Below are 22588 nucleotides of genomic sequence, written 5' to 3'. Positions count from 1 at the left end.
CCGAGAGGGCTGGAGTCAGGCTGCGGGGACGAGGGAGGGGGGAGCGGGAAGAAAAATATTGAACTTAGTGAGAAAAGCAGTGAAGCAAACAGGGAAGCCGAGGGGGACGGGTGTTAACTTCAGAGCGGAGGCTGGGAGGGGACAGGGCAGCGTGACCACGGAGTGAACTGTGAGAGCTGGGGGATCTCCTCCAGGCGCGGGGTCCCACAGGCAGCGGGACACCGCAGAACTCCCAAAAAACTCACAAAAAGATCTGCCGGGCCCACGTGTGTGTCAGCACCCTCGACACGGCGCCCTGTGCTTGTCACAGCCGGGATGTCGCAGCGAGGCACCGCAGGGTGGCCACAGGGACCCCGCGGGCTCTGACCCACGCGGGGCTGGGAGCAGCCGGAGCGCTCCGGGGCTGCCGTGGGACCCGGGCACCGCCGCTCTCGGTCCTGCGGGACCCCACGGGGCTCGGGCTCCCGCCCGCGGGGGTCCCGCTCCGCTCCGCGCGGGTCTCCCCCGCTCCTCCACGCCGGTGCCGTCGGGGGGGCCGAGCCGCTGCCCTCGGCGGGGCCGGGGCGGGCCGGGGCGGGCCGGGGGAGGCGCCAGGGCCGGCGGCGGAGCGCGGCGAGCGGGGGAGGCGGCGCCGCCGGAGCCGCCCCGGGGAGCGGGGCGGCGGCGGGCGCGGAGCCGGAGCCCGTAGCCGTGGCCCGGGGCCGGGGCCATGCGGCGGGCGGCGGCGTTGGTGCTGCTGGCGGCGGCGCTGAGCGGCCCCGGGGCCGATGCGCGGAGCTGCCCCGCGCTCAGCCTGGGCTGCAAGTGCGCGGCCGAGCGGGCCAAGGCGGGCGGCGGCCCCGGCGCGCCCCGGCGGAGGGTGGTCTGCAGCGGCGGGGGGCTCCCCGCGCCGCCCGAGCCGCGCCTGCTGCCCGAGGGCACCGTCACGCTGTGAGTACCGCGAGCGGCAGCGTCCGGGCATCCCCCCCTGCCCCCGGCATCTCCCCCGGGCATCTCCCACCGGGCCGGCATTGCCCCCGTGCCCGCTGCCCCGGGGCACCGTGAGCGGGACGAGAGCCTACGCGTGGGTGCCGCTGAGCCCTCTCCGTGCGGGAGCCCCCGCATCGCCCCGTGCCCGGCAGATGCTGCGGGGATTCGGGAACCGGGGACGCGGGGCTGGGCGTGAAGCCCCGCGGGGTCCGCAGCGCGGTGAAGTTCCTTTTTCCTCTCAGTGAGCGACTCTGCAGCCGCGGAAGGGTCGCTCGGAGCTGCGTAGCGTGGTTTAAATCGCGATAAAGGGGTGTCGCGGATGTCGGGGGGACCCCGCAGTCCCCAGGGCGCGGGGCAGAGCGGGGCTGGTGTGGACGTGAGCTGGAAACGCAGGAAACGGGCTCCTTGTCCTGCTGCCCTCCGCCGCGTTCCTGCGTGCTGGGGAACATGTTTTTGTTTGAAAGTGACTGCTGTCCCTGGAAATATTTCCTGAGAGGCCATCAGGAGCGGTTAATGGCTTTGGGGTTTGTGCAGAGGTTCTGACGCTGCTGCTCGATCCCTAAAGGCTCCTCTCTCTCGCGGCCCCCGTGCCGGGGGTTGGGGTTCGGCTGGAGCTGGCAGCCGTGTGCTGCTCGCTGCAGGGTTTATTTATAACTCCAGAGGAGATGTTTGAATTAAAATCTGGATTGGAGGCTGGGCTGGCAGCTCTGCAGCTGGGGGGAGCGTGGCTTTTCCCCAGAGCGTTGTCCCGTCAGGATGGCTGTGCTGCCTGCCCAGGCTCCCACCTTGCCCTCCTGGCTCCGGCTGGGGTGGGTGGGAAGCTGCAGAGTTGGGTCTGGGGGCTGCCCCGTCCTGTCTGCTCTCACATGCCCAAACCCACGGGCAGTGTTGCCATTGCTCTGGTTTCTCGGGTGCTGCTCGCTGCTTTGGGGTGCTGGTGGCAGTGAAAGTGACCCCAGTGGCACCACTGTCCCCACTGGAGTGTGGCTGTGAAGGCACCGGTGCTCCAGATGGTGCCATGAGCAGGGCTTGAATGCACCAGCTGCACAAAAAGCACAAATTGTCCCAGAACAGCAGCACTGATGGGTGTTTTGGGCTTCCCTTGCTGGGGGACACTGGGGGTCCTCAGGCAGGTGACAGCTGGGCTCTCCATCCCACTTGTGAGCTTTGCTCTTCGTGTCTTTCCTCTCAGGGCCCTTCCTTGTGTGTCAGCCCCTCACAAACATTCATGGGGACGTTCAGTCCTTTGTCAGTTTGTATTTGGGGAAAGCATCCCATCCCACACCCCAGGCCTGCTCCAGTGCCTGCCCAGCTGTTCCCAGCAGGGCAGGGGGTTGTGCTGCCTGTGCTGAGCTGTGCTGGCTCCCTTGGAGGGGCTGGGATGACTGTGCAGAAGCATTAGGGCATTACACGATCCCACTAAAACGTGACATGAAACCTACAGGCGTAGGCAGAAACCTACAAATATGCGGTGACCCTGGCTCTGCTCTCGTGCAGTAAACATGATTTATTCCAAACCCTTTCCAGATGGAACAATCAAAACCAGAGGCTCCGACTTTGGGAGCGTCTCCTGGAGCCACTGGGGTGCGGGCAGGGAGTGGAGGGGCCCAGACATGTGGCAAGGGCTGCACGTGCCTTGGGGACATCCTGCTGGGGACAGCCAAATCTTGAATTCTGAGGATGAGCTGGGTGTGAGCAGGGCTCCTACCAGGGTGCCAGGTCCCCTCTGTCCCCAGGGTGCCAGGTCCCCTCTGTCCCCAGGGTGCTCAGATCCCCTCTGTCCCCAGGGTTCTCAGCGCTGCTGCTGCCCCTGCTGCAGGAAATGTGTTTGGGGCAGTGACACTTCAAAGCTGAGCCGTGTTCCAGCGCTCATCCGGCCCAGCCTGGAACCAGGAGTGCTCAGCTCGGGGGAGGCTCTTCCCCGCAGCCGCCGGGCGGGAGGGACGCTGGCCCTGCCCAGGTCCAGCTGTCCGGGCTGGGGACAGACGGGCGGCCAGAGAGGCTTGGGTGGCTGCAGGAGGTCTGTCACCCTGTGGGTCCCTGGTCCTGCCTCCCATTTGGCTTTTCCCACACTCTCTCTTTATTTATCTTCAATTATCAGCCTGCGCTGCAGCTGCTGCGTGTTTGCCCCCCAGGCCTGCAAAACACGCCCTGGCATTGTCCTGGATGGGCAGGGCAGGGATGGGGCACCAAGGAGAGGGGGTGGGGGATGCCTGTGGCCCCAGGGACCTGCCCTGCAGCCGCTGCTGGGCTCAGCATGGCCCCAGTGTCCGGTGGGGAGTGCCTGCTGAGCAGAGCTGTGGCTCCTCTCCCCTCGTCCCCTCTCAGGGATCTCCAGGGAAGGCTGTGGGTCTGGGGAGGGGGTGATGCTCACACATCCCCTACAGCCCCAGCAGAGCTTTCTTGGTGTGTGCTCTCCAACACCCACCCCGCTTTATACCCAGGTTATTCCAGTCCCAGCTCCCTGCAGGGAGGAAGGAGGGGTGCCAGCCTCGGCGCTTTGGGCTGTCACCCCGCTCTGACTCGTGGCCCCAGAGGGGGCACCTGGCTGTGTTGGCAGGGCTGGCCCCAGCTAGCATGGGGGATTTGGCACCTCTGGGCCGTGCCTCCAGCGTGGCTGTGAGGTGCTGGGGTGCTGCAGACAGGGATTAACGAGGCTTTAATCCCCCCCAGCTGACCCCGTGCTAATCGCCCCATGGAAAAAGCGCCACATCCCTAACGAGGGCTGGAGAGGCTGGGCCAGCCCCGCTGTCACACGGGCGGGAGCCCAAACCTCTTCCAGATGTGGAATCCCAGCACAGGCCTCATTTATGTGCACAGCTTGATTGCACTGAAATTACAGATTGTCTGCAGGGAATAGAGGGCTTTGACTTATGACCAATTTCCAGTTCTACTTGAACTCCCTGCTCCAAGGCTGCTCTATCCTGGGCCCTGCAGATGGTTTCTTTCTCAAGCCTTCTTCAGCTTTTTATTTGTTGTTTATTGGGCTGCAGCTCCATCAGGTTTGGGTTTTGCAGGGGCTGCAGGTCGCGGTGCTGCCCAGAGCATCCCGGCCCAGGCTGGCTCGGGAGGCTTCGCCCTCTCTCCGGGGCTTCTTTTTCCTGTGCTAACAAAAGCCGAGGCTTGGAACAATAATTTTCACCATCCAAAATAGCCCGGCGTGACGTGAGGCTGGAGGAAACGCCCGGGCACGGCACAGGGAGGGGAAGAGCCCCCGAGCACCCAAACAAAGCAGGGAGGGGGGATCCCCCAGGGCTGGGCTTCTCCAGCCCCACCGGGTTGGAAGATGTGGGGTTCCCTCTGGGGGCTGGGGGGTCCTTGCTGGAATGTGGGTTCCCCCCGGGATGTTGAGGGCTCCTCTGGGATGCTGCAGAGCCCCCCTGGGATTCCATGGGGGTTGCTGCATGCCCCCCCCCCCCCCGGTGATTCTGCCTCCCCCAGAGCCTTTCTCATTGCCAGCACCTTCAGCAGCTCTCCGCGGCCCCGGGGCCCCTCTTTTCCCTTCCCGAAATCCCCGTGCAGAGCAGCGAGCCGTGCTCGGGGCGCAGCCCGCGCCGTATCTGCTCCCGGCATATGCTTTGAATTAGTGCGCTCGGAGAGCGGAGCCGGGCCGGGTCCCCGCCCCCAGCGCGGCCCCCCAGGAACGCCGCTGCCTTCCCTGCCCGGCCTGGGGAGCCACCGTCTCCCCGCGTCCTTTTTTGGTTGGGTCCAGAGGAAGTTTATTGTTTCAGCAGCCCAGTTTCTGGAGCTGTTATTTATCCAAGTGGATTCCAGCACGCTTGAAAAAACAATCTTGTTTTTTTCACTTTTGGCTCCTCTTTTTGAGATGAAAAAAGAGGAGGAGGAGAAGAAGAAGAAGGGATCTGTATCTCTCTGCCGGCAGCCTCGAGGGCTCCAAGTCCCCCCAGCCCTGGCGCGGGGGCCGGGTTGGAGCACGGATGCTGAGCCCCTTCCAGGCCTGCATCCCCGGGATGGGAGGATGCTCCTCGGGGCTCCCCCCGCCATCCCCACCACGCATCCCCCATCGTTTCCGTTTGACTCCGTGCTCCAGTCCTTAATCCCCGCATTGTCCAGAGGGACTTTTCCAGCCGCCGCTCAATTAGCCGATTATTGTCCCCGTGGCGGGGCTGTCCCCGGCAGGAGCCCCCGCCCGCCCCCGCCGGCGGGGCCGGAGGCTCCCCGGGCACCGGGCACGGTGAAGGAGCCGTTCCCGAAGGAGAAGGGAGGGTTCTGGAGTGCACGGAAACGCTCGGGCACTGCGCCTGGGGGTGAGAGGGATCCCCAGCCCTCCCTCCAGGACTGGCTGGGGGTTGCTCCTGCCGAGCTGAGGGGTCCCAGCCCGAGCTGGGAGATGACAGCAGCTCCAAAGACCGCGGCTCTGTTTCCATGGCCTGCCGAGCCTCTAGGTGGGTGGGATGGGAGGGCACCGGGTCCCCTCTGCACCCCCAGACCTCGGTGGGCGTGTGGGAAACCACTGCAAGCCCTGCCTGGATCTCACAGCAGCTCGGCCTCGGTGAGCCCGGCTGGCTTTGAGCCCTGCAGCCACTTCCCCCCAGCGGGTCCCTCCTCCCAGGAGGGTTTGAAACGCACTGGGGGGCTCTGGGTCTGTCCCCACAGCTGTGCCCCCAGCGTGGCTCAGGGGCTGCTGACCCCCGTGGGCTGGGTCGGGGTGGCCTCGTGGGCACAGTGACCCCATTGTGTTTTGGGGGTTCTCAGTTAATGTCCTGTAAGGGGACAGTGCCAAGGACCCACACACAGCTCTGCTGCCTGTGGACATGTGGGAATGGAAAGTGCTGTGGAGCCTGATGAGAACTTCCTGGGGAAAAACCAAAAAATCCCTGAAAAACCCAAACAGAAAACAATTTGGAACATAATCTCCATGAAACTAGAGAAAACAAAACAAACCCGTGTCGGAGGATGTGGGTTGTAACTGGGGAGTGTGACCCAGATGGCTGCTGTGGGACAGGGAAGAAAAGAGCCAGGATCTCTGCCCAGGAAAAGTTTTACTGGGGGGAAAAGTTTTGGGCGAAGTGTCGCTGTCAGCACAGCCTTTTTGGGCCAAGCCCTCCTTTTAGTCAAGGATCTCTGCTCCTGGGCAGCACCTGCAGCTCAGGGTGCCCTAAGCCGTGCGGGGGTCCCGGCCTTTTCCTGGAGGGGCTCCGGGGGTGGCTTTGCCCCCGGCCAGGGTGGCCCCAGGTAGGGCTGCAGATGCCAGGGGCAGCCGATCCTGCTGGAAATCTTTAAAGGCGGAGTTGTGGTGTTGTGGCAGAGGCTCAGATGGTCCCGGGAGTCTGAGCGAGCCTCCCCGGGCTCGGGTCCGGGGCTCCGGTTCTGCCACCACGGCCGCGGCTGCGATGAGCCCGTGCCCTCGCTTGTGAAACCTCCTGCCTCTGGAATGAAAACCTCTTGGAGCCCTCAGGGACAGCTCGGCCTTGAGCAACAGCCCCAGCCGATGCCGTGGCGGGGAATTGGGGCGCGCCACGGGCTGCCGGGGCTGTGCCAGCAGCCATGGAAACATCCCTGGAAGCTGTCCCCCGCTCTGGGAAGGGTCCTGGGCTGAGCTGGGACGAGCCGAGCCCCGGCAAAGAGTGCTCCCGGCGAGGAGGAGAGGGCCAGGCACGGCCCTGGCCGTGGCAGCTCCGGCCGCCGGCGTGTGGAAGCAATTTGCAGCCGCCGGGGCCGCCGGACGTTTCCGCTCCCCGCCGGCCGGGTCCAGGGCCCCGCGGACGCGCCGGTGCCCGGTGGCGGCTCCTCATTAGCACAGGATGATTAGCGGGGGCAGCGCTGCCAGGCCCCGGCCCTCCCCTCCCCTCCCCTCCCCTCCCCTCCCCTCCCCTCCCCTCCCCTCCCTTCCCCTCCCCTCCCCTCCCCTCCCCTCGCACCCAGCCTGCGGGGGGCTGCGGGTCCCGGTCGGTCCCGGTGCTGCCCCGAGCCGAGCGCGGCGGCGGCTCCGCGGGCAGCGCGTCCCGAGGGGCCGGGCGGCAGCACACAGCGGCCATTCAGCCGGGCCCGCCCGTGTGTAAACAGCCCCGGCCCGGCCCTCAATGAGCCCTTTCTGCGGCGGCTCCCCCGGCCAGGCCTCCAGGATGCCCTCCCGGCCCGGCTGCCGCCTGCCCCCGCTCCGTCTCTGGGTCGCTTTGCCGGCGCTGGCGTCGCCGATGCCCGCACGGAGTTCCGCTGGTCCCCGAGGGCCGGATCTGGCTCTGCTAATTGGGCTAACGAGCTTTAATGAGCTCCTGGCTGAATCGCCGGTGCTGGTGCCCTCCGTCCGCTCCCGTCACCCCGCAAGGGGCCCTTTGGTCAGCAAAGCTGTTTATTTTGGGGTAAAATCTCACTGCTGGGAGGTTCCTGGGATAGCCACAATGACCATCAGGAGCTGGGGGCCCCCTTGCAGCTGCAGGTCCGTGGGTGCCCCCTCGGTGCTGGGGTGGGGGTCACCTTCTGGCCGAGTAACTCCTCTCACCAAGCTGACGCCCCGAGAGGCAGCACGGGGATCCCATGGCGGTCAGTCCGTGTGGTCCATGGCACGAGGAGCACGCAGAGCATCCCAGCACAGCTCCTGCATCCCCACGTGGCCATGGCATCCCCTGGCCCCACCTGGCCATGCAGGGGACACTTCTGTGGCCACCACCACAGTGGCACAGCCGGGGTTGTGAGGGTCAGTCTGTCGGCTGTGACCCCGGCCCCTGGGTCACCAGGGCACTGCAGGTGAGGTGACAGCGCTGCCCCTCTCCCTCTGCTCTTCCCACAGGCTGCTGAGCAACAACAAGATCACGGTGCTGGAGAACGGCTCCTTCTTCGGGCTGCGGGCTCTGGAGAAGCTGTGAGTGGGGCTCGGGTAGGAGGGTGGGGGCGCTGGAACGGAGGCTGGGCTTCCATGGTGGGTGGGAGCACCATCCCTCACGTTTTGCCCCTGATTGCTGCAGCAGGAGCAGCACTGCAGCGCAGAATTTGCCCCTGGCACCCCCCGGGCATCGTGGGGACCCCGGGAGATGCCGGGGGGGCCCCTCCGTGAGGGCCGGTATGAAAAGAGACATTGTCCCCCCGAACAAAGTCAACTTTCTTATCTCTCCATGAAAGGCATCTCTATGGAGGGAGCTGCGAGAAGGGGAGATTTATGGCCCCCATATGGGTTTGATCTGTAGGTATGCAGGCGCGGGGACCGGCACTGAGGGGGTTTTGTTCCCCGCCGTGCCCTGCGAGGGTCTCGTGCATTCCTGTGCTCTGGGGGCTCCCGTGGAAACCCCCCCGGGACTGGTTTTGGGCTGAGTGAAGAGCACCCACCTTGGGGACACCATCCCACAGAGCAGAGCCCTCCCCAGCAGGGGTCAGGGTGTGGGGTCACCTCCTGCTCTGGGCACTGCACCCTCGTGGGACGCAGGAAGGAGCAGCCAGGGGGACACCTGGGGAGGAGCAGCCCCCCTTGAGCCCGGGGTTCCCCCTAAAGGTCTCCATGGCCTGGGAGAGCAGCGGCCCCAGGTCACCTCCTGCTCACACGGGGTCAGAGGGGGCCTGGGGTGGGCGGGCAGCGCTCCCCCAGCCCCGCCGCGCCTGATTGCCCTCGACAGGAGCCATAATTGCTCTCATCGGGTCGCTCCGGGGCCGTGTGCCCCATGGCCAGCCCGTGCTGGCACGGCGGGGACACCGTGGGGGCTGTGGGGCCCCTCGCCCCCCAGCCTGGGGCTGGCAAGGCCCCTGCCCACCCTGGCACCCACCGTGGGTGATTTGGGGTCCCAGCAGAGCGGGGAGAACCCCTTCCCTGGATGTCAGGGGTGCCCCCACGGACTGCCTCCCCCCGCCTTGGCATCTGCAGTGATTTGTAGCGGCTTAATGAGATTAATGAGTCTGAGCGGGGACGGTATGCGGCGGCGGCTCATTAGCAGAGCCCTGCTTGGGAACGGCCCTGGGGGGATGCGAGGGGGCTCGGTGGGTGACAGCAGGGACAAGGACGGGCTCTGTCCGTCCATCCGTCCGTCTGTGCTGGGCTGCAGTGGGTGCACAGGGGGTTGTGGGCTCACTCCAGGCTGTGAATGAGGATGGCTCAGGTCCTCGGGGCCAGGCTTTGCTGCAGTGGGGGTCTCTGTGCCCTCGTGGTGATTGGGGTCCCCCTGCACGTGTGGCGCTGGGGTGTCCCCGTGCACACGGGGCACTGAGCCGCTGCTGGGGGAGGAGGGGGCTCGGGACCGCTGGAAATGCAAAGGCAAACACGCAGAGCAGGGAAAAGAGGAGCCTTATCGGAAATCAGCAGCAGCCCCGGCCCGCGGGAGGAAGTGCCTGAGTGAGGAAGGCCAGCGCTGGCCGAGCGCCAGCCCGGCTGCAAACCCCTGGGGCCCAGCGGGTCCCATCCCCGGCTGGTGGTCCTGCAGCACCCAGACCGCCCAGACCTGAGCCGGGGGCTGCAGGTTTGTCCCTGGAGATGTGTTTTGGTGTGCTGGGGGTGCTCTGGGGGTGGGAGTCCCTGGGCAGCCCAGCTAGATGGGGGGGCTGGCAGCCCTCGCAGGAGCCAGGGGGTTTGTAGGATCGGGGTTTGCGGCAAGGGGACTCCTCTTGGTGCCGGTGGCGGTGCAGGTGAGAGGAGCTGTTCCTTCAGCACCAGCGCTCACCTGTGCACACCTGCCCGCGCACCTGTCTGCCCTGGCAGCTGCCAGGCCGGCCGTCTGTCCGTCAGCAGCGCCGGGAGCGGCAGGCGTGGCGGGCAGAGCTCTTGCATCAGCCGAGAGGGCCGGGATGACCCGGCTGCGTCTCCTCTGGCCGAGGGGCCCCTCTCGTGTCTCGGGCGGGACTCCCCCCTCGCACCCCGGCACCGCTCTCCATCTCGGCCGATGGTTTGCGGCCCTCGGGCGGGGCTGTGGCTCACGGGGTGTCCCCAGGGCTGCAGGCAGAGCAGCGGGATAATAAATAAACACGGGTCCATATGGATCCCATTTCTTCTCCTGGACAGCGCCGGTGCTCAGCGGGCGTTGCCGCAGGTCCCAGGGGCTGCCCAGAGCGGCCGATGCCAGCAGTGCTCCCCACTCTGCCGGCAGAGCGTGTGCCAGGCGAGCCCCTGATTAGATGTGCGCCTGCAATTGAGCTAATTGCTCAAACGAGCTGCCCGGGGCCGCGCTCTTATCCCGCACACGGGAGATAAGCCGCCGGGACGCGGCTGCTCCGGAAGCAACGCGGGGCCGGTGCCAGCCGCCAGCGCCAGCGTGCCGGGATGCCCGATGCTCCACAGGGCACCCAGGGGCTGGCATCCCCCCGGGAGCGGCGGATGCCCCTTCCCTGCGTGCCTCGGAGAGATAACAAGAGAGAAATGGGGTGGAAAACTGCTCGTGAGGCCCTGGCAGGGGGTGGGCAGCACTTGGGGGGGCATGGAGGGGATGGGGGCAGGGGAGGCACGGGTGTGCTCAGCCCTCGGAGATGGGGCTCCCTGCAGCACACCCCAGAGCTGTGCCTGTCTCCCCGCAGGGACCTGAAGAACAACCTGATCAGCACGGTCCAGCCAGGCGCCTTCCTCGGCCTCCCCGAGCTGAAGCGGCTGTAAGTGCCAGTGCAGCCCCTCGGACCCCCTGGGGCTGGCCCTGGGGACAACAGCGGGGACAGTGGGGCATCCCCAGCCCTGATGGCCCCTCCACACACCTCGCAGGGACCTCTCCAACAACCGCATCGGCTGCCTGAGTGCCAGCGTATTCCAGGGCCTCCCCAACCTCCTCCGACTGTAAGTGGCTCCCTGGGGACATCCCCAGCCCTGTCTCCTGAGAGCGAGGGGGTGTGTGGGGACAGCGAGGGGCCTGGGAGGTGTCCCCTCTCCCAGCAGCTCCCTGGCCACCTCCACGCCATCTTTCTGTCCTGTGCCACAGGAACATGTCCGGAAACATCTTCTCCAGCCTCCCGCCCGGTGTTTTTGACGAGCTCCCCTCCCTGAAAGTCGTGTGAGTTGGTGCCCTGGGATTTCAGCGCCCGGGGGCGGGGGGCGGTCCCTGCCGAGGGTCTCAGGGCCGGCGGGTGCCGCAGCCCTGCAGTGACACCATCCCTTGCAGGGACTTTGCCACCGAGTACCTGACGTGCGACTGCAACCTGCGCTGGGTGCTGCGCTGGGCCCGCGAGCGGCCGGCGCAGATCTCGGAGCGCACGGCGTGCGCCTTCCCCCGGCAGCTGCGCGGCGTGGCCCTGCGAGGGGCGCGGGACGGGCAGCTCCGCTGCGGTGAGCCGGGGCCGGGGCGGGGGCGGCGGCGGCGGCGGCGGCGCGGGCTCACCTGTGTCCCCCGCAGCGGGAGCCCCGGAGCTGCACACCCACCACCTGATCCCGTCGCTGCGCCAGGTGGTTTTCCAGGGCGACCGGCTGCCCTTCCAGTGCACGGCCACGTACCTGGACAACAGCACGCAGATCCGCTGGTTCCACAACCGAGAGCCCGTGCGGGAGGATGAGCAGACGGGTGTCATCGTGGAGGAGAGTCTCATCCATGACTGCACCTTCATCACCAGGTCAGGGATGGGGCCGGGATGGGATTGGGATGGAGATGGAATTGGGATTGAGATGGGGACAGATAGGGATGGGACGGGAATGGAGACGACCACTCGTGGCCACAGGAGTCACAGGTGTGTGGGTACCGAGTGCCGTGGGTGGGCTGCCGAGTGTGGGCACAGGGCCTGTGTCCCCCTGTCCCCACGCTTGGGGGATCGCTGTGAGGGAGCCCCGCCGTGCCAGCCCCTCTCCTGTGCCCGCAGCGAGCTCATCCTCTCCAACATCCACGTCTCCGCCAACGGCGAGTGGGAATGCGCCGTCTCCACCTCCCAGGGGAACGTCAGCAAGAAGGTGGAGATCGTGGTGCTGGAGACCTCTGCATCCTACTGCCCTGCCGAGCGGGTCACCAACAACCGCGGGGACTTCAGGTGGGGACCTCGGCGGCGCAGGTGCCGCGGCAGGGGGGACGCACGTGGCCGGTGCCACACGGAGAGCGAGCGGGGCGTGCGGGGGCCTCCGCTGGCCGCAGGTGACCGCGCGTCTGGTAGCGATTAACGGCACGGCTTTTGAAGGGCTTCCCGTGCCGGCGGCGCAGCCTGGCTCCAGCAGCAGAGGTGTTGGAATTTCTCTGGCACGAGACGAAAGGCTCCGGGCGCCCGCCGTAACCCCGGCGGGGCCCTTACGGAATATAAATTACTGGCACAGTCAATGTGGCTTAAATTAGCGGTGCCCCCCACTGCCCGCTGCTTCCCCCCGCGCCGCCGGAGCCGAGCGGGACACGGGGCTGGAGAGGGTGGGGGCTTTGGGGGGAGCACCACGCCGGCCTCCCCAGCACCCAGGGGCAGCAGCTGCTGGCAGAGGGGGCTGCGGTGCCTGGGGTGGAGCTGCACAGGGGCCGCACGGGGGGAGCAGGCTCGGGGCTGGGCTGCCCCGGGGTCACTGTGTGGTGGCCGCTGCAGGTGGCCCCGCACCCTGGCGGGGATCACGGCCTACCAGCCCTGCCTGCAGCACCCGTTCGCCGCGGGGCCGGCGGGCGCGGGCTCGGCGGGCGAGAAGCAGGCGTGGCGGCGCTGTGACCGCACCGGGCGCTGGGAGGACGGCGACTACTCCCACTGCCTCTACACCAACGACATCACCCGCGTGCTCTACACCTTCGTGCTGGTGAGTGCGGGGCCCGGGGGCTCGGCTGGGTTGGAGGGGGCTCAGCTGGTGACCGTGGCCGTGCCACCCTGCAGATGCCCATCAATGCCTCCAACGCCCTGACCCTGGCTCACCAGCTCCGCGTCTACACGGCCGAGGCAGCCAACTTCTCAGACATGGTTGATGTCCTCTACGTGGCCCAGATGATAGAGAAGTTTATTGGCTACGTGGACCAGATCAAGCAGGTAACGAGCACTGCGGGTGTCCCCTGCCTGCCCCAGTGCAGCCTGGTGTTTTTGGGGCAGAAAAGCATGAATTGGGGTGTTTCCTCGGGGGACGGCGGTAGCTCTTTGCAGAGCTGCTTGCTGTCCCCAGCTGACAGACGTGATCGTGGAGATGGCCAGCAACATCATGCTGGTGGACGACCACATCCTGTGGATGTCCCAGAAGGAGGAGAAGGCCTGCACCAGCATCGTGCGCTCCCTGGAGAGGATCGCGGCCCACACGCTGGGCAGCAACTCCCAGCACATGGCGGTGGTGAGGGGGAGCACGGGCTGGGGCTGGATTCGAGGAGGAGGGCTGGCTGGGGTCTCTGGCCATGCCAGGGGCTCTGTGTCCATGCCAAGGCTGATGATCACTCCGTGGTGCTGGCAGAACTCTCGCAACATCGCCTTCGAGGCGTACATGGTGAAGCCCGAGAGCTACGTGGGGCTGAGCTGCGTGGCGTTCCAGCGGTGGGATGGGAGCCCGACCCCCCCAGGACGGCCCCCCCCGGCCGAGCGGGGCGCCGAGCCCACGCCCGACCAGCAGCTCAGGCTGCGCTGCACCACGGGGCGCCCCAACATCTCCCTGAGCAGCTTCCACATCAAGGTACGGGAACGCCGGGGCTCGGGGGGGGCTGGGCTCGGCCCCCGCTCACCCCCGACCTGCCCCCGCAGAACAGCATCGCCCTGGCCTCCATCCAGCTGCCGCCCAGCCTGTTTGCCGGCCCCGCCCCAGCCACGCCGGGGGCCGACTGCAAGCTCCAGCTGCTGGTCTTCCGTAACGGGAAACTCTTCTGCAGCACCGGGAACTCCTCCCGCCTGGCCGACGATGGCAAACGCCGCAGCGTGGCCACCCCGGTCATTTACGCCGGGACCTGTAAGGGCAGCATGGGGGGGTGCTTGGGGTGCCCCGTGGGGCTCCCTGGGGCATTGTGCTGGTGCTCCTGCAGCACAGAGCCATCCCTGGGGTACTCATGGGGAGGTGGCAATGTGCCTGTGGGACGTCCCCTGTACCCAGCCCCTCTGGGGGTGCAGGTGGAGGGGTGTCACTCGTCCTGCTGACCTGGTTTTCTGTGGCTGCAGATGGCTGTGGAGTGGGGAACCTGTCAGAGCCGGTGGCTGTGTCCCTGCGACACCCCGGGGAGGGCACGGACCCCGTGGCTGCCTACTGGAACTTCGAGGTGCTGGGGGGCATGGGGGGCTGGAGCGCCGAGGGGTGCCAGCTGGCTGCCCGTGAGCCCAACGTCACCTCCCTGCACTGCCGGCACCTCAGCAACGTGGCCGTGCTCATGGTAGGTGTGGGACGAGCAGCAGGGAGGCAGTGGTGCCGGGGCAGGGAGCATGGGGGCGGCAGGAGGGTGGTGAGGGGGTCAGGGGCACAGGGCTGCTGCTGTGGGGTCTGACGGGCTGTGCTGTGCTGTGCAGGAGCTCAGTGGGTTCCCCAGCGAGGCACAAGGAGCTGTGGAGGTTCTGCACCCAGCCATGTACACCTGCACGGCCGTGCTGCTGCTCTGCATCTTCACCACCATCATCACCTACATCGTCCACCACGGGTGAGGGAGTGTCCAGCGCTGCTGCTCTGGGGGCTGGGATGTGCTGGGTGTCTCTGTGGGCAGCGGGAGCAGCTCCCCAGGTGCCAACAGCCAGGAGAAGCTGTACAGGCATGACCATGCAGTGACATGGCCCTTTAGGATAGGGGTTCTCAGGAGAGTGAGGAAGCACATTCTCAGGGAATGAATGTGCTGCCCAGCGAGTGGCCCTGGCTCCTGGTCCTTTCCCTGTGTGCAGGCACGTACATTTGCATCCCCTCCAGCCACGCTCCGTGGCCAGGGACGGGCTGTTGGTGCCTCCCCCAGGTGCAGGATTTGTGGCTCTCTCTCTCGGGGCCGTGCAGGAACTCACAGGTGCCCCCTGTGCTCTTGCTCTTGCAGCACCATCCTCATCCCGCGGAAGGGCTGGCACATGCTGCTTAACCTGTGCTTCCACATCGCCATGACGGCCGCCGTCTTCGCGGGAGGCATCACCCTCACCGGCTACCGGGCCGTGTGCCAGGCCGTAGGTACCGGGCAGTGCCCAGCCCCGCGGGGTCCTGCGGGACGGGCACCGGGGGGCTGCGGCATCCCCGCCCCAACCGCCGCCTCCTCCCGCAGGTCGGCATCATCTTGCACTACTCGTCCCTCTCCACGCTGCTCTGGATGGCGGTGAAAGCCCGAGTGCTCTACAAGGAGCTGACCTGGAAAGCGCCACAGCAGCCGGACAGGGACACGTCCCAGGCAGCCCCCAGACCCATGCTGCGGTACGGACCCCCTGCCCCGGCCCCGCGGGGGCACCTCCAGGGGCTGGGACGGGATTTGCTCCTCTGGACGAGCCCATCCCGCGCTGTCCCGCGGGCTCCAGGTGAGCGGTGACGCTTCCCCTCCCCGCAGGTTCTACCTGATCGCCGGCGGGATCCCCCTCATCATCTGTGGGATCACAGCTGCTGTCAACATCCAAAACTACCACGACAACAACCCCTAGTAAGTGTCCCTGCTCGACCCTTCCTCCCTCCCACGTGGGTGGCCTCCCTCTGCCGGGGCAGGGAACTGGTGGCACTGGGAATCTGGAGAGGTTTGGGAAAAGGTCAATGACAGTTTTCCTGAGAGTTATCTATATACTGGGAAAAAAAATCGTCCAGGCAGCCGGCACAGCTCCACAGAGCCCTGCCATGAGGGCAGGGGTGCCGAGCAGCTCCAGGCCACGGCCCCTCAGAGCTCCTCTCGTCCCGCACAGCTGCTGGCTGGTGTGGCGGCCCAGCCTGGGCGCTTTCTACGTCCCCGTGGCTTTCATCCTGCTCGTCACCTGGATTTATTTCCTCTGTGCCGGGCTCAGCCTCCAGTGCCGACCCTCACACCAGAAAGACATCCCTGAGCCGCTGGAGCCCCCGCCGCGGCTGGGGGCCACCAGTGACCTCCTGACAGACTCTGGCTCCATCTCGGTGACGCTGAACTCGGGGCCACCCTGCCCCGAGGGGGACGGTGTCTACTCTCTGCGGGTGCAGTTCTGGGCTCTGGTGGCCACCCACGCCCTGTACGTGGCCCTGTGGACGTTCGGCGCCATGGCCGTGTCCCAGCGCTGGTACCTGAGCATCGTCTTCAGCTGCCTCTACGGCGTCACCGCCGTGGCGCTGGGGCTCTTCATCTTCGTCCACCACTGCCTGCGGCGCCGGGACGTGCTCAGCTCCTGGTTCTCCTGCTGCCCGTCGTACCGGAACGCGCTGCCCATGCAGGCCTACGTGCATCCCGGGCTGGGGCCGGAGGACGGCTCGCAAGTCTTCATCGGCTGCGAGCCAGAGGCCGCTCGCTCCGGCGCCTCCTCCTCCTCCTCGCCCAGCAGCGCCGGCTCTGCCGGGGGCCGCTGCAAGCTCACCAACCTGCAGGTAGCCCAGAGCCAGGCGGAATCCCGGCCGCCGCCCTGCCCGGAGCCGGACGCTGCCGACGGGAAGCCCGTCAGGCACACCAGCAACCTGCACGGCCGCAGGAGCCACCGGGGCAGAACTAAGCCGTGCCGGGACGGGAAGCATCACCGCTTGAAAATGCTGCGGGGCCCCTCGGAGCACCCGTCCAGCGAGAGCGGCAGCCTCCACAACAGCCACTCCGAGAGCTACCCCAGCGGCAGGACCAGCCCGGCCAGCGGCGGCAGGTCGCGGGTGCCGCAGGACGGGGACGCGCTCCCCAGCCCCTCGGAGGGCAGCGACGGCGGGAGGAGGATGCCCGACTTCGCCGAGGCTCGCCGGAGGAGCGGCAGCCGGGACAACCTGCGGCCGGGCGGCGCCGAGAGGGAGGCGAAGCGCCGCTCCTACCCCCTCAACGTGGGCAGCCACAACGGCGGCCTCAAGGGCAGCAAGTACGACATCAACCTGGCCAGCGCCGACAGCGTGGCCGGCATGAAGACCGGCCTCTGGAAGAGCGAAACCACCGTGTGAAGGTGGGGAAGGACCGACGGCCGCAGCGTTTTCCTGCGGGAGCCGCTCGGGGCCGGAGCCGCTCGGGGCAATCACCTCGTGCACTAGCAGGGATGGGCGGCACAGCCGGGGGCTCCGGTCCCCCCGGGCACAGCACGATCCCGGGCCCACCCATCTCCCCGAGGAGGCTCCGAGCTTTCCCGCAGCGGTGCCGGAATTGCAGCCGTGCCGGAATTGCAGCCGTGCTTTAATCACTCCTGCATGTCACTTGAGATTGATCCTAAATGCTATTTTATATTCTACAGAGGAAATGTCTATTTTTCAAAGCTATATTATTGAATGTATATATGTATAGACAGAGCCGTAGGTGACGCCAGGGCCCCGGTCCCGGCCCCGGGGCAGGGCCCGCCGTGCCACGACTGCAATATTCCCGCCGAGGGACCACTCCAAGTGCCCTTCACATGCAGGCAGCACAGCCCCAGGATGAGCACACTGCTTCTGGAGAGCAGCTGCTGCCTCTGGAACCATCCTAGCTGTGCCGGCCCTGGGGGCTGTGCCGTGCCAAAGCCATATTGCAAAGCCAAGCACAAGGTAAGAGGAGCCTCAGCTCCAAGGTGAGGTGATTGTCTGCACTGCTTTAATGCCAGACACTAAAATAAGGGCCAGAAAAGGCTCCAGGCACTAAATTCACAGCCAGAAAATGCTCCCAGACCCTCAGAGGCTCAAGCCATGCAGTGGGGTGAGCTGGCAGACCTGTGCTGCTGCCAGGACTGACCCTCTGTGCCAAAGCACCAAAGAACCGAGATGTGGGAGAGGCCCAGAGCAGCTCTGTGTCCTTAATCCAGGCTTCAAGCTCAGAAAATACCTAGGTTTGTTCTTAAGAAGGCAGAGACCGTTCTGGGGAGCAGGGACCATTCCTGGGAATGCAAGAGAACGATGCCAAGGAATTTGGGACCTTCCTCGGATGGTCAAAGGGCTGGAACCTGGATAAGCACTTATTGTTCCCATTGGAAAACAAACTTCCCCTTTTTCCCAGCACACAGGTAAAACAGCCAGGCTGCAGAGAGGCTGCAGCAAACCGGAGGAGGAAGGTGGGAGCCTGGTGCCTCCCCTGCCCTTTCCAGCCTCCCCTGCCTCAGTTTCCCTCACCTGCAAATAAGTTTAATGACGTAGCTACCTCCGAGGGGTCGTGGGGCTGGCAGGGCCACGAGCCAGGGGAGGAAAAAGCACTTAGTGGGGATTGGTGTCACCTAGGAACCACTCACCCCACGGGGCTGGGGCACCCCTGGGCTTAACCTGCCACTCCCTGCCTGCCTCGGCTTCTCTGCCCAGTTAAATGTTTAAATATTTCATTGTCCCTGGTATTTAACACAGTTTAAACCCTTACTGCAGCTCCTGCAGCCTCCCCAGCCTGGCTGATGCCCCGTGGTTCTATTGCTTGCTGCATTGTGACAGTATTAGAGAAAAAGCTTTGTATTCTTAATTACACTTTGTCTGTTTACAAGCGAATGACATATCAACAGAGCTTCCTGCAATATCCGGGGGGAGGGGAGGGAAATATGCCAAAGAAATGTCTTTAAAGGGGTCTTTTTGCATTTTTATATGAATAGAATGTTTCTAGCAGATATGTTTTGTTTAATATATTAAAGATATGCCAATCTGCCAAGATCTACTGTGAGTTCTCTCAGACTTCATGTTCAAATGCAGTGTTTTGACCCTCACAAAGTCATTCTGCTGAAGAACGAGAAGTCCAAGGTGAGGCTGCCCTGGAAAACCTGGCACCTGCACTTTTATTTACTTACAACAGAAATGTAACACGACCTGGAGCAGTCACTCCATAGAAAGCCCCATTTTGGTCCAGCACATTGAGGAGGACGCAGCCTGCTCCCTCCCCACAACCTCATTCCCTCAGGGCGACTGTCCCTGCAGCACAATCACTCTGTCCCTGGTGGGCTTCACCCTTCTGGTCCCCAAATTGTCCCTCTGGGCCACGGCCACCTTCAGGACCAGGCCTTGGCCTTCCTGAAGGCGCGGATCTCCTCGGGGCTCCGCAGGTACTGCTCGATCTCGCTGTCCGAGATGGGCTCGTCACCGGTCACAGCCACACCCGGGGAGCTCGGAGCCGCCGCCCGCAGCCTCTTCCTGGGGTGGAGGAGGCAGGGGGGGAGCAGGGGCCTCAGGGTGCCCCCCTGCTGCTGCTGCCCTGCCGAGGGACAGCCCTGCTGCTGTGGCACCGCAGGAGGGCTGGGGGGACCCTGGCCTGGGGAGTCTTTATCCATGGAGCCTGAGTCCACAGAGCCCTGGCCTTGGCAGACGTGGCTCAGGGAGCCCTGGCTTGGGGAATCCTGTCCTGGGGAGTCCTTATTCACAGAGTCCTCACCCAGAGAGCCCTGGCTCACATTGCCCTGGCTTGGGGAGTCCTTATTCACAGAGTCCTTATCCAGGGAGCCCTGGCTCCCAGAGCCCTGGCCCCCCTGGCTCACATTGCCCTGGCCTGGGGCGTCCTTATTCACAGAGTCCTTATCCAGGGAGCCCTGGCTCACAGAATCCTGGCCCGGGCATCCCGGGCTCACATTGCCTGGGCTTGGGGAGTCCTTATTCACAGAGTCCTCATCCAGGGAGCCTGGGTCCACAGAGCCCTGGCAGTCCTGGCTCTCAGAGCCCTGGCAGCCCTGGCTCTCAGAGCCCATGTCCTGCTGCTCCTGCCCGTCCTGCTGGCTGAAGGCGCGTTTCAGCAGGAACAGCCGGTGCTGCAGCAGGTCCCCGATGTGCTTCACCACCGTCTTCTTGTCCAGGCGGAAGCCGCGCAGCCAGGAGAGCTTGGAGGCCATTGCCAGCAGGATCTCCAGCAGCTCCCTCAGCCTCAGCTGGGCCGGGGGGGGCAGCTCCACCCCTGCCAGGCGGCAGAACCGCGCCAAGGGGCATGAGAGGCGCGGGCCGGGCCGCAGCGACTGCCAGGCCAGGAACGCCGCGGCCGTGACCACGGGCACGGGGTGCCGCCCGGTCACCAGCCACGTGTCACTGGCCAGCTCCACAATGGCCATGGTCCGGGCCAGCAGCTTCTCCTTGTCCTCCAGGAAGGGCGCAGGGATGCTGGCAGTGGGCTGGACCAGCCGGAAGCTGCAGGGGAAAGAGCCACAGTCAGCGGGAGGGAGCCGCGGGGACAAACACATCTGTCACTGTCACATCTTCTGGAAAAATCACTTTGCCAGGATTTCTCTCCTGGGAAGCTGAGAAGCCTCAGAGAAAAAGGAAAACAATATTATCCCATCTGCTTCTCCTGTGTTTTGCTGCTTTGGAATGTGGTAGGTGATTGTTTCATGTGAATTATTTTGATTCATTGCCCAGTGACGGCCAAACTGTCTCAGACTCTGAGGAGAGAGTCACGAGTTTTCATTATTATCTTTCAGCCTTCTGTCTGTATCCTTTCTGTATTCTTTAGTATAGCTTAGTATAGCATTCTATAATATAGATCATAAAATAATAAATTACCCTTCTGAGAACATGGAGTCAGATTCATCATTCCTCACTTTGTCTGGGAACCCCACAAATCCAAGACACACCCTGCTCCTGCCATGGCTGCTGCTCGAGGACACCAGGAGGAGTTTCTTTATGGAAAGGGTTCCCAGGCACTGGAATTGCTGCCAGGGAAGGGGTGGCATCCCCATCCCTGGAGGTGGCACTCAGCACTCTGGGCTGGCTGACAAGGTGGGCATCGGGCATGGGTTGGGAAATCTTTTCCAAGCTCAGAGATCTGGGATCCCCTGACCCACGGTGCCTCCCTGAGCACCTCTCTGAGGAGAATGGAGCAGGATGAGAATCACAGCCCAGGTGTGACAAGGGAGGGACAAAAGCCAGCCCAGCCCGAGCACACACATCTATGTCACAGCCCACCCCCTCCACGCAGCCAGGACAAACAAGGGCTGCCAGGGCCCCATCACCTGCTCAGGTGCGTTGTCACCAGGTCTGCCAGGCTCAGGGCGGGCACAGAGAGCCCCAGCTCCCTCTGCAGGCTCAGGAAGACGCTGGCAAAGAGCTCCTGCTTGGCGTAGAGCAGGGAGCACACGGTGCCCATGGTCAGCGGCCAGCGGTGCTGCCGGCACGTCACCAGCACACAGCAGCCCCCCAGCAGCTCCTTCTTCTCCAGGCTGACCAGGTGGAAGGCAGGCAGCTGCAGAGCCCTCTGGAAGTAGGACACAGCCGTTTCCTCAAACGCTGCTGGCAGCTGCAGCACCTTGCAGAGGTCCTGGACCCGCCGGATCCCTGTGGGGAGCCAGGAATTTCTGCTCAGAACCGTTTGGAGCAGTCTGAATTGCTGCTGGCATTGCCCAGGGTAAGGAAGCAAAAAGGATCTTTGCATGATGTTTTATTCAGCTGCGTGGTGAGATGGTCAGGGCCCAGCACCCACACACAGGGGAAGCACCCTGCAGCTTTCCCTCCACAGGGGCTCATCCTGGTCTGGGGCAGTACAAAGGTGAGGGCTAATCAGGAAATAGGGAAGGAGTGGCTCAGGGACATAGGAACAGGGGAAGGAGCCAGTGGGGTCTAACAGCATTTTGAGGGAAGCTTCTTGTATCTCCCTAGATCAGGGAATGCCCTCCCAGGGTCTCCACAATTGCCTGGTTTTTGTATTATTAACAAAGCTTCTCTGAAGGATCAACTGAACCAACACAAAATGACAAAAGCAGGCAGCACTCACCCAGCCCTGCACAGCACTCAAGCCCCTCCCAGTCCAGGTAGACACCAAGGGCCCTCCCCTGGCTCAGCTCCAGGGGTTTGGGGCACTTTTTCACCGTTAGAACCGGGTGAAACAAACTGGAGGATGGGGTGAGCAGGAGCTGCTCTTACCTCGCTGCAGGCAGCGGCTCAGCTGCTCCTTCTGGCCAGTGCTCTGGGAATAGGCGACCTCTGGAAAACAGGGGGGGGTCAGTCAGTCCTGCAGGGAATGCAGGCACACAGACATCTGGATCTGGGGCCAGCAGGTGCCCAGGGAACCCGCCTGCAGCAATCAGAACTGTTTGAGGGCGCTGAGTTGGAGCAGCATCGGTAAAAGTGAGCTCTTGGATCTCCTCTGAGCTCCAGACAGAGCCAGGCAACGGCCTCGGGGCTGCTCCGCTGCACCTCAAGCTTTTCTACGAGATTTCCATGAGATTTTAATAATCTCTTTTTAACAATAAGAGATCCCCCAGTTTAAATTTAAAGCTCATCGCCGGCTCCAAGCCAAACCTGGCCGGGAAGCGCTGCGGGTGTGCCCGGGGCTGGAAAACCCCGCTGGGGTCTGGAGGGAGGGGGAGCGGCCGGTCTGACCCACAGTGCCCGGCACAGAGACACAGCTCGGAGCGCTTCGCTCCTCGGGCCGGCTCGGAGAGGCCCAGACGAGCTGCGGCCCGTCGGTCCTGCAGGCCCCCGAGCGCGGACGCTCCCGGTTCCGGTACGCACCCCGCAGATGCTCCTCGTCGGTGTAGGTGGTGGTGAGGAGCCCCTCGGACACGACGCAGCCGCAGGCGGCACAGACCAGCTGCTGCTGCGCGTAGTGCGCGTCCTCCACCAGCGACCCAGAGCCGCACTCGGGGCACCGGCCCCGCGCCGCCATCACCGCCGCCGCGCAGGGGGAGCGCCGGGGCGGGTGCACCGCCAGCAGCCAATAGTGGCGCCGCCCGCCCCGAGCCAACCAATAGCGGCAGCGCCCGAGGTCCGTCCCAACTCCCGCCCGGCCCCGCCACCGGCCCCGCACGCTGCGTTCCGGCCCCAACAGTTCCGCCGGGGATGCCCGGGGAGGCGGCGGCGGCCCCGGGAGCGCGGGGGGAGCGGGACCGAGGGGACAACGCG

At 64.9% G+C, this 22588-nt stretch overlaps 2 protein-coding genes across 3 annotated transcripts; one reads left to right on the top strand and one right to left on the bottom strand.

The window, feature by feature from the left end:
- The first annotated feature begins 688 nt into the window (after nucleotides 1-688).
- On the top strand, nucleotides 689-18409 carry ADGRA2 (adhesion G protein-coupled receptor A2). 2 transcript variants are annotated; one of them, XM_084221736.1, is made up of 19 exons: nucleotides 689-930; nucleotides 7721-7792; nucleotides 10420-10491; nucleotides 10598-10669; nucleotides 10812-10883; nucleotides 10992-11155; nucleotides 11223-11436; nucleotides 11680-11844; nucleotides 12376-12577; nucleotides 12652-12801; nucleotides 12932-13093; nucleotides 13211-13426; nucleotides 13495-13696; nucleotides 13903-14111; nucleotides 14245-14372; nucleotides 14751-14874; nucleotides 14970-15115; nucleotides 15246-15335; nucleotides 15589-18409. In XM_084221736.1, the coding sequence occupies exons 1-19, from the start codon at nucleotides 710-712 to the stop codon at nucleotides 16778-16780; spliced, it is 3873 nt and encodes a 1290-aa protein (XP_084077862.1). In that variant the 5' UTR covers nucleotides 689-709; the 3' UTR covers nucleotides 16781-18409. The 2 variants fall into 2 exon arrangements, with proteins under 2 accessions (XP_084077862.1, XP_084077863.1); XM_084221737.1 differs by lacking the exons at nucleotides 689-930; nucleotides 7721-7792 and adding an exon at nucleotides 9236-9371.
- Nucleotides 18410-18549: 140 nt separating this feature from the next.
- BRF2 (BRF2 general transcription factor IIIB subunit) lies at nucleotides 18550-22354 on the bottom strand. Its single transcript, XM_084221810.1, has 4 exons — nucleotides 22199-22354; nucleotides 21608-21667; nucleotides 20701-21022; nucleotides 18550-19879 (listed from the first exon to the last, which is right to left on the bottom strand). The coding sequence occupies exons 1-4, from the start codon at nucleotides 22350-22352 to the stop codon at nucleotides 18760-18762; spliced, it is 1656 nt and encodes a 551-aa protein (XP_084077936.1). The 5' UTR covers nucleotides 22353-22354; the 3' UTR covers nucleotides 18550-18759.
- Nucleotides 22355-22588: the final 234 nt, after the last annotated feature.

Source organism: Fringilla coelebs, assembly GCF_963513975.1.
Source record: "Fringilla coelebs genome assembly, chromosome: 26".
NCBI lineage: Eukaryota > Metazoa > Chordata > Aves > Passeriformes > Fringillidae > Fringilla > Fringilla coelebs.
Note: the sequence above shows the minus strand (reverse complement) of the source record. Positions and strands in the feature narration are given on the sequence as shown.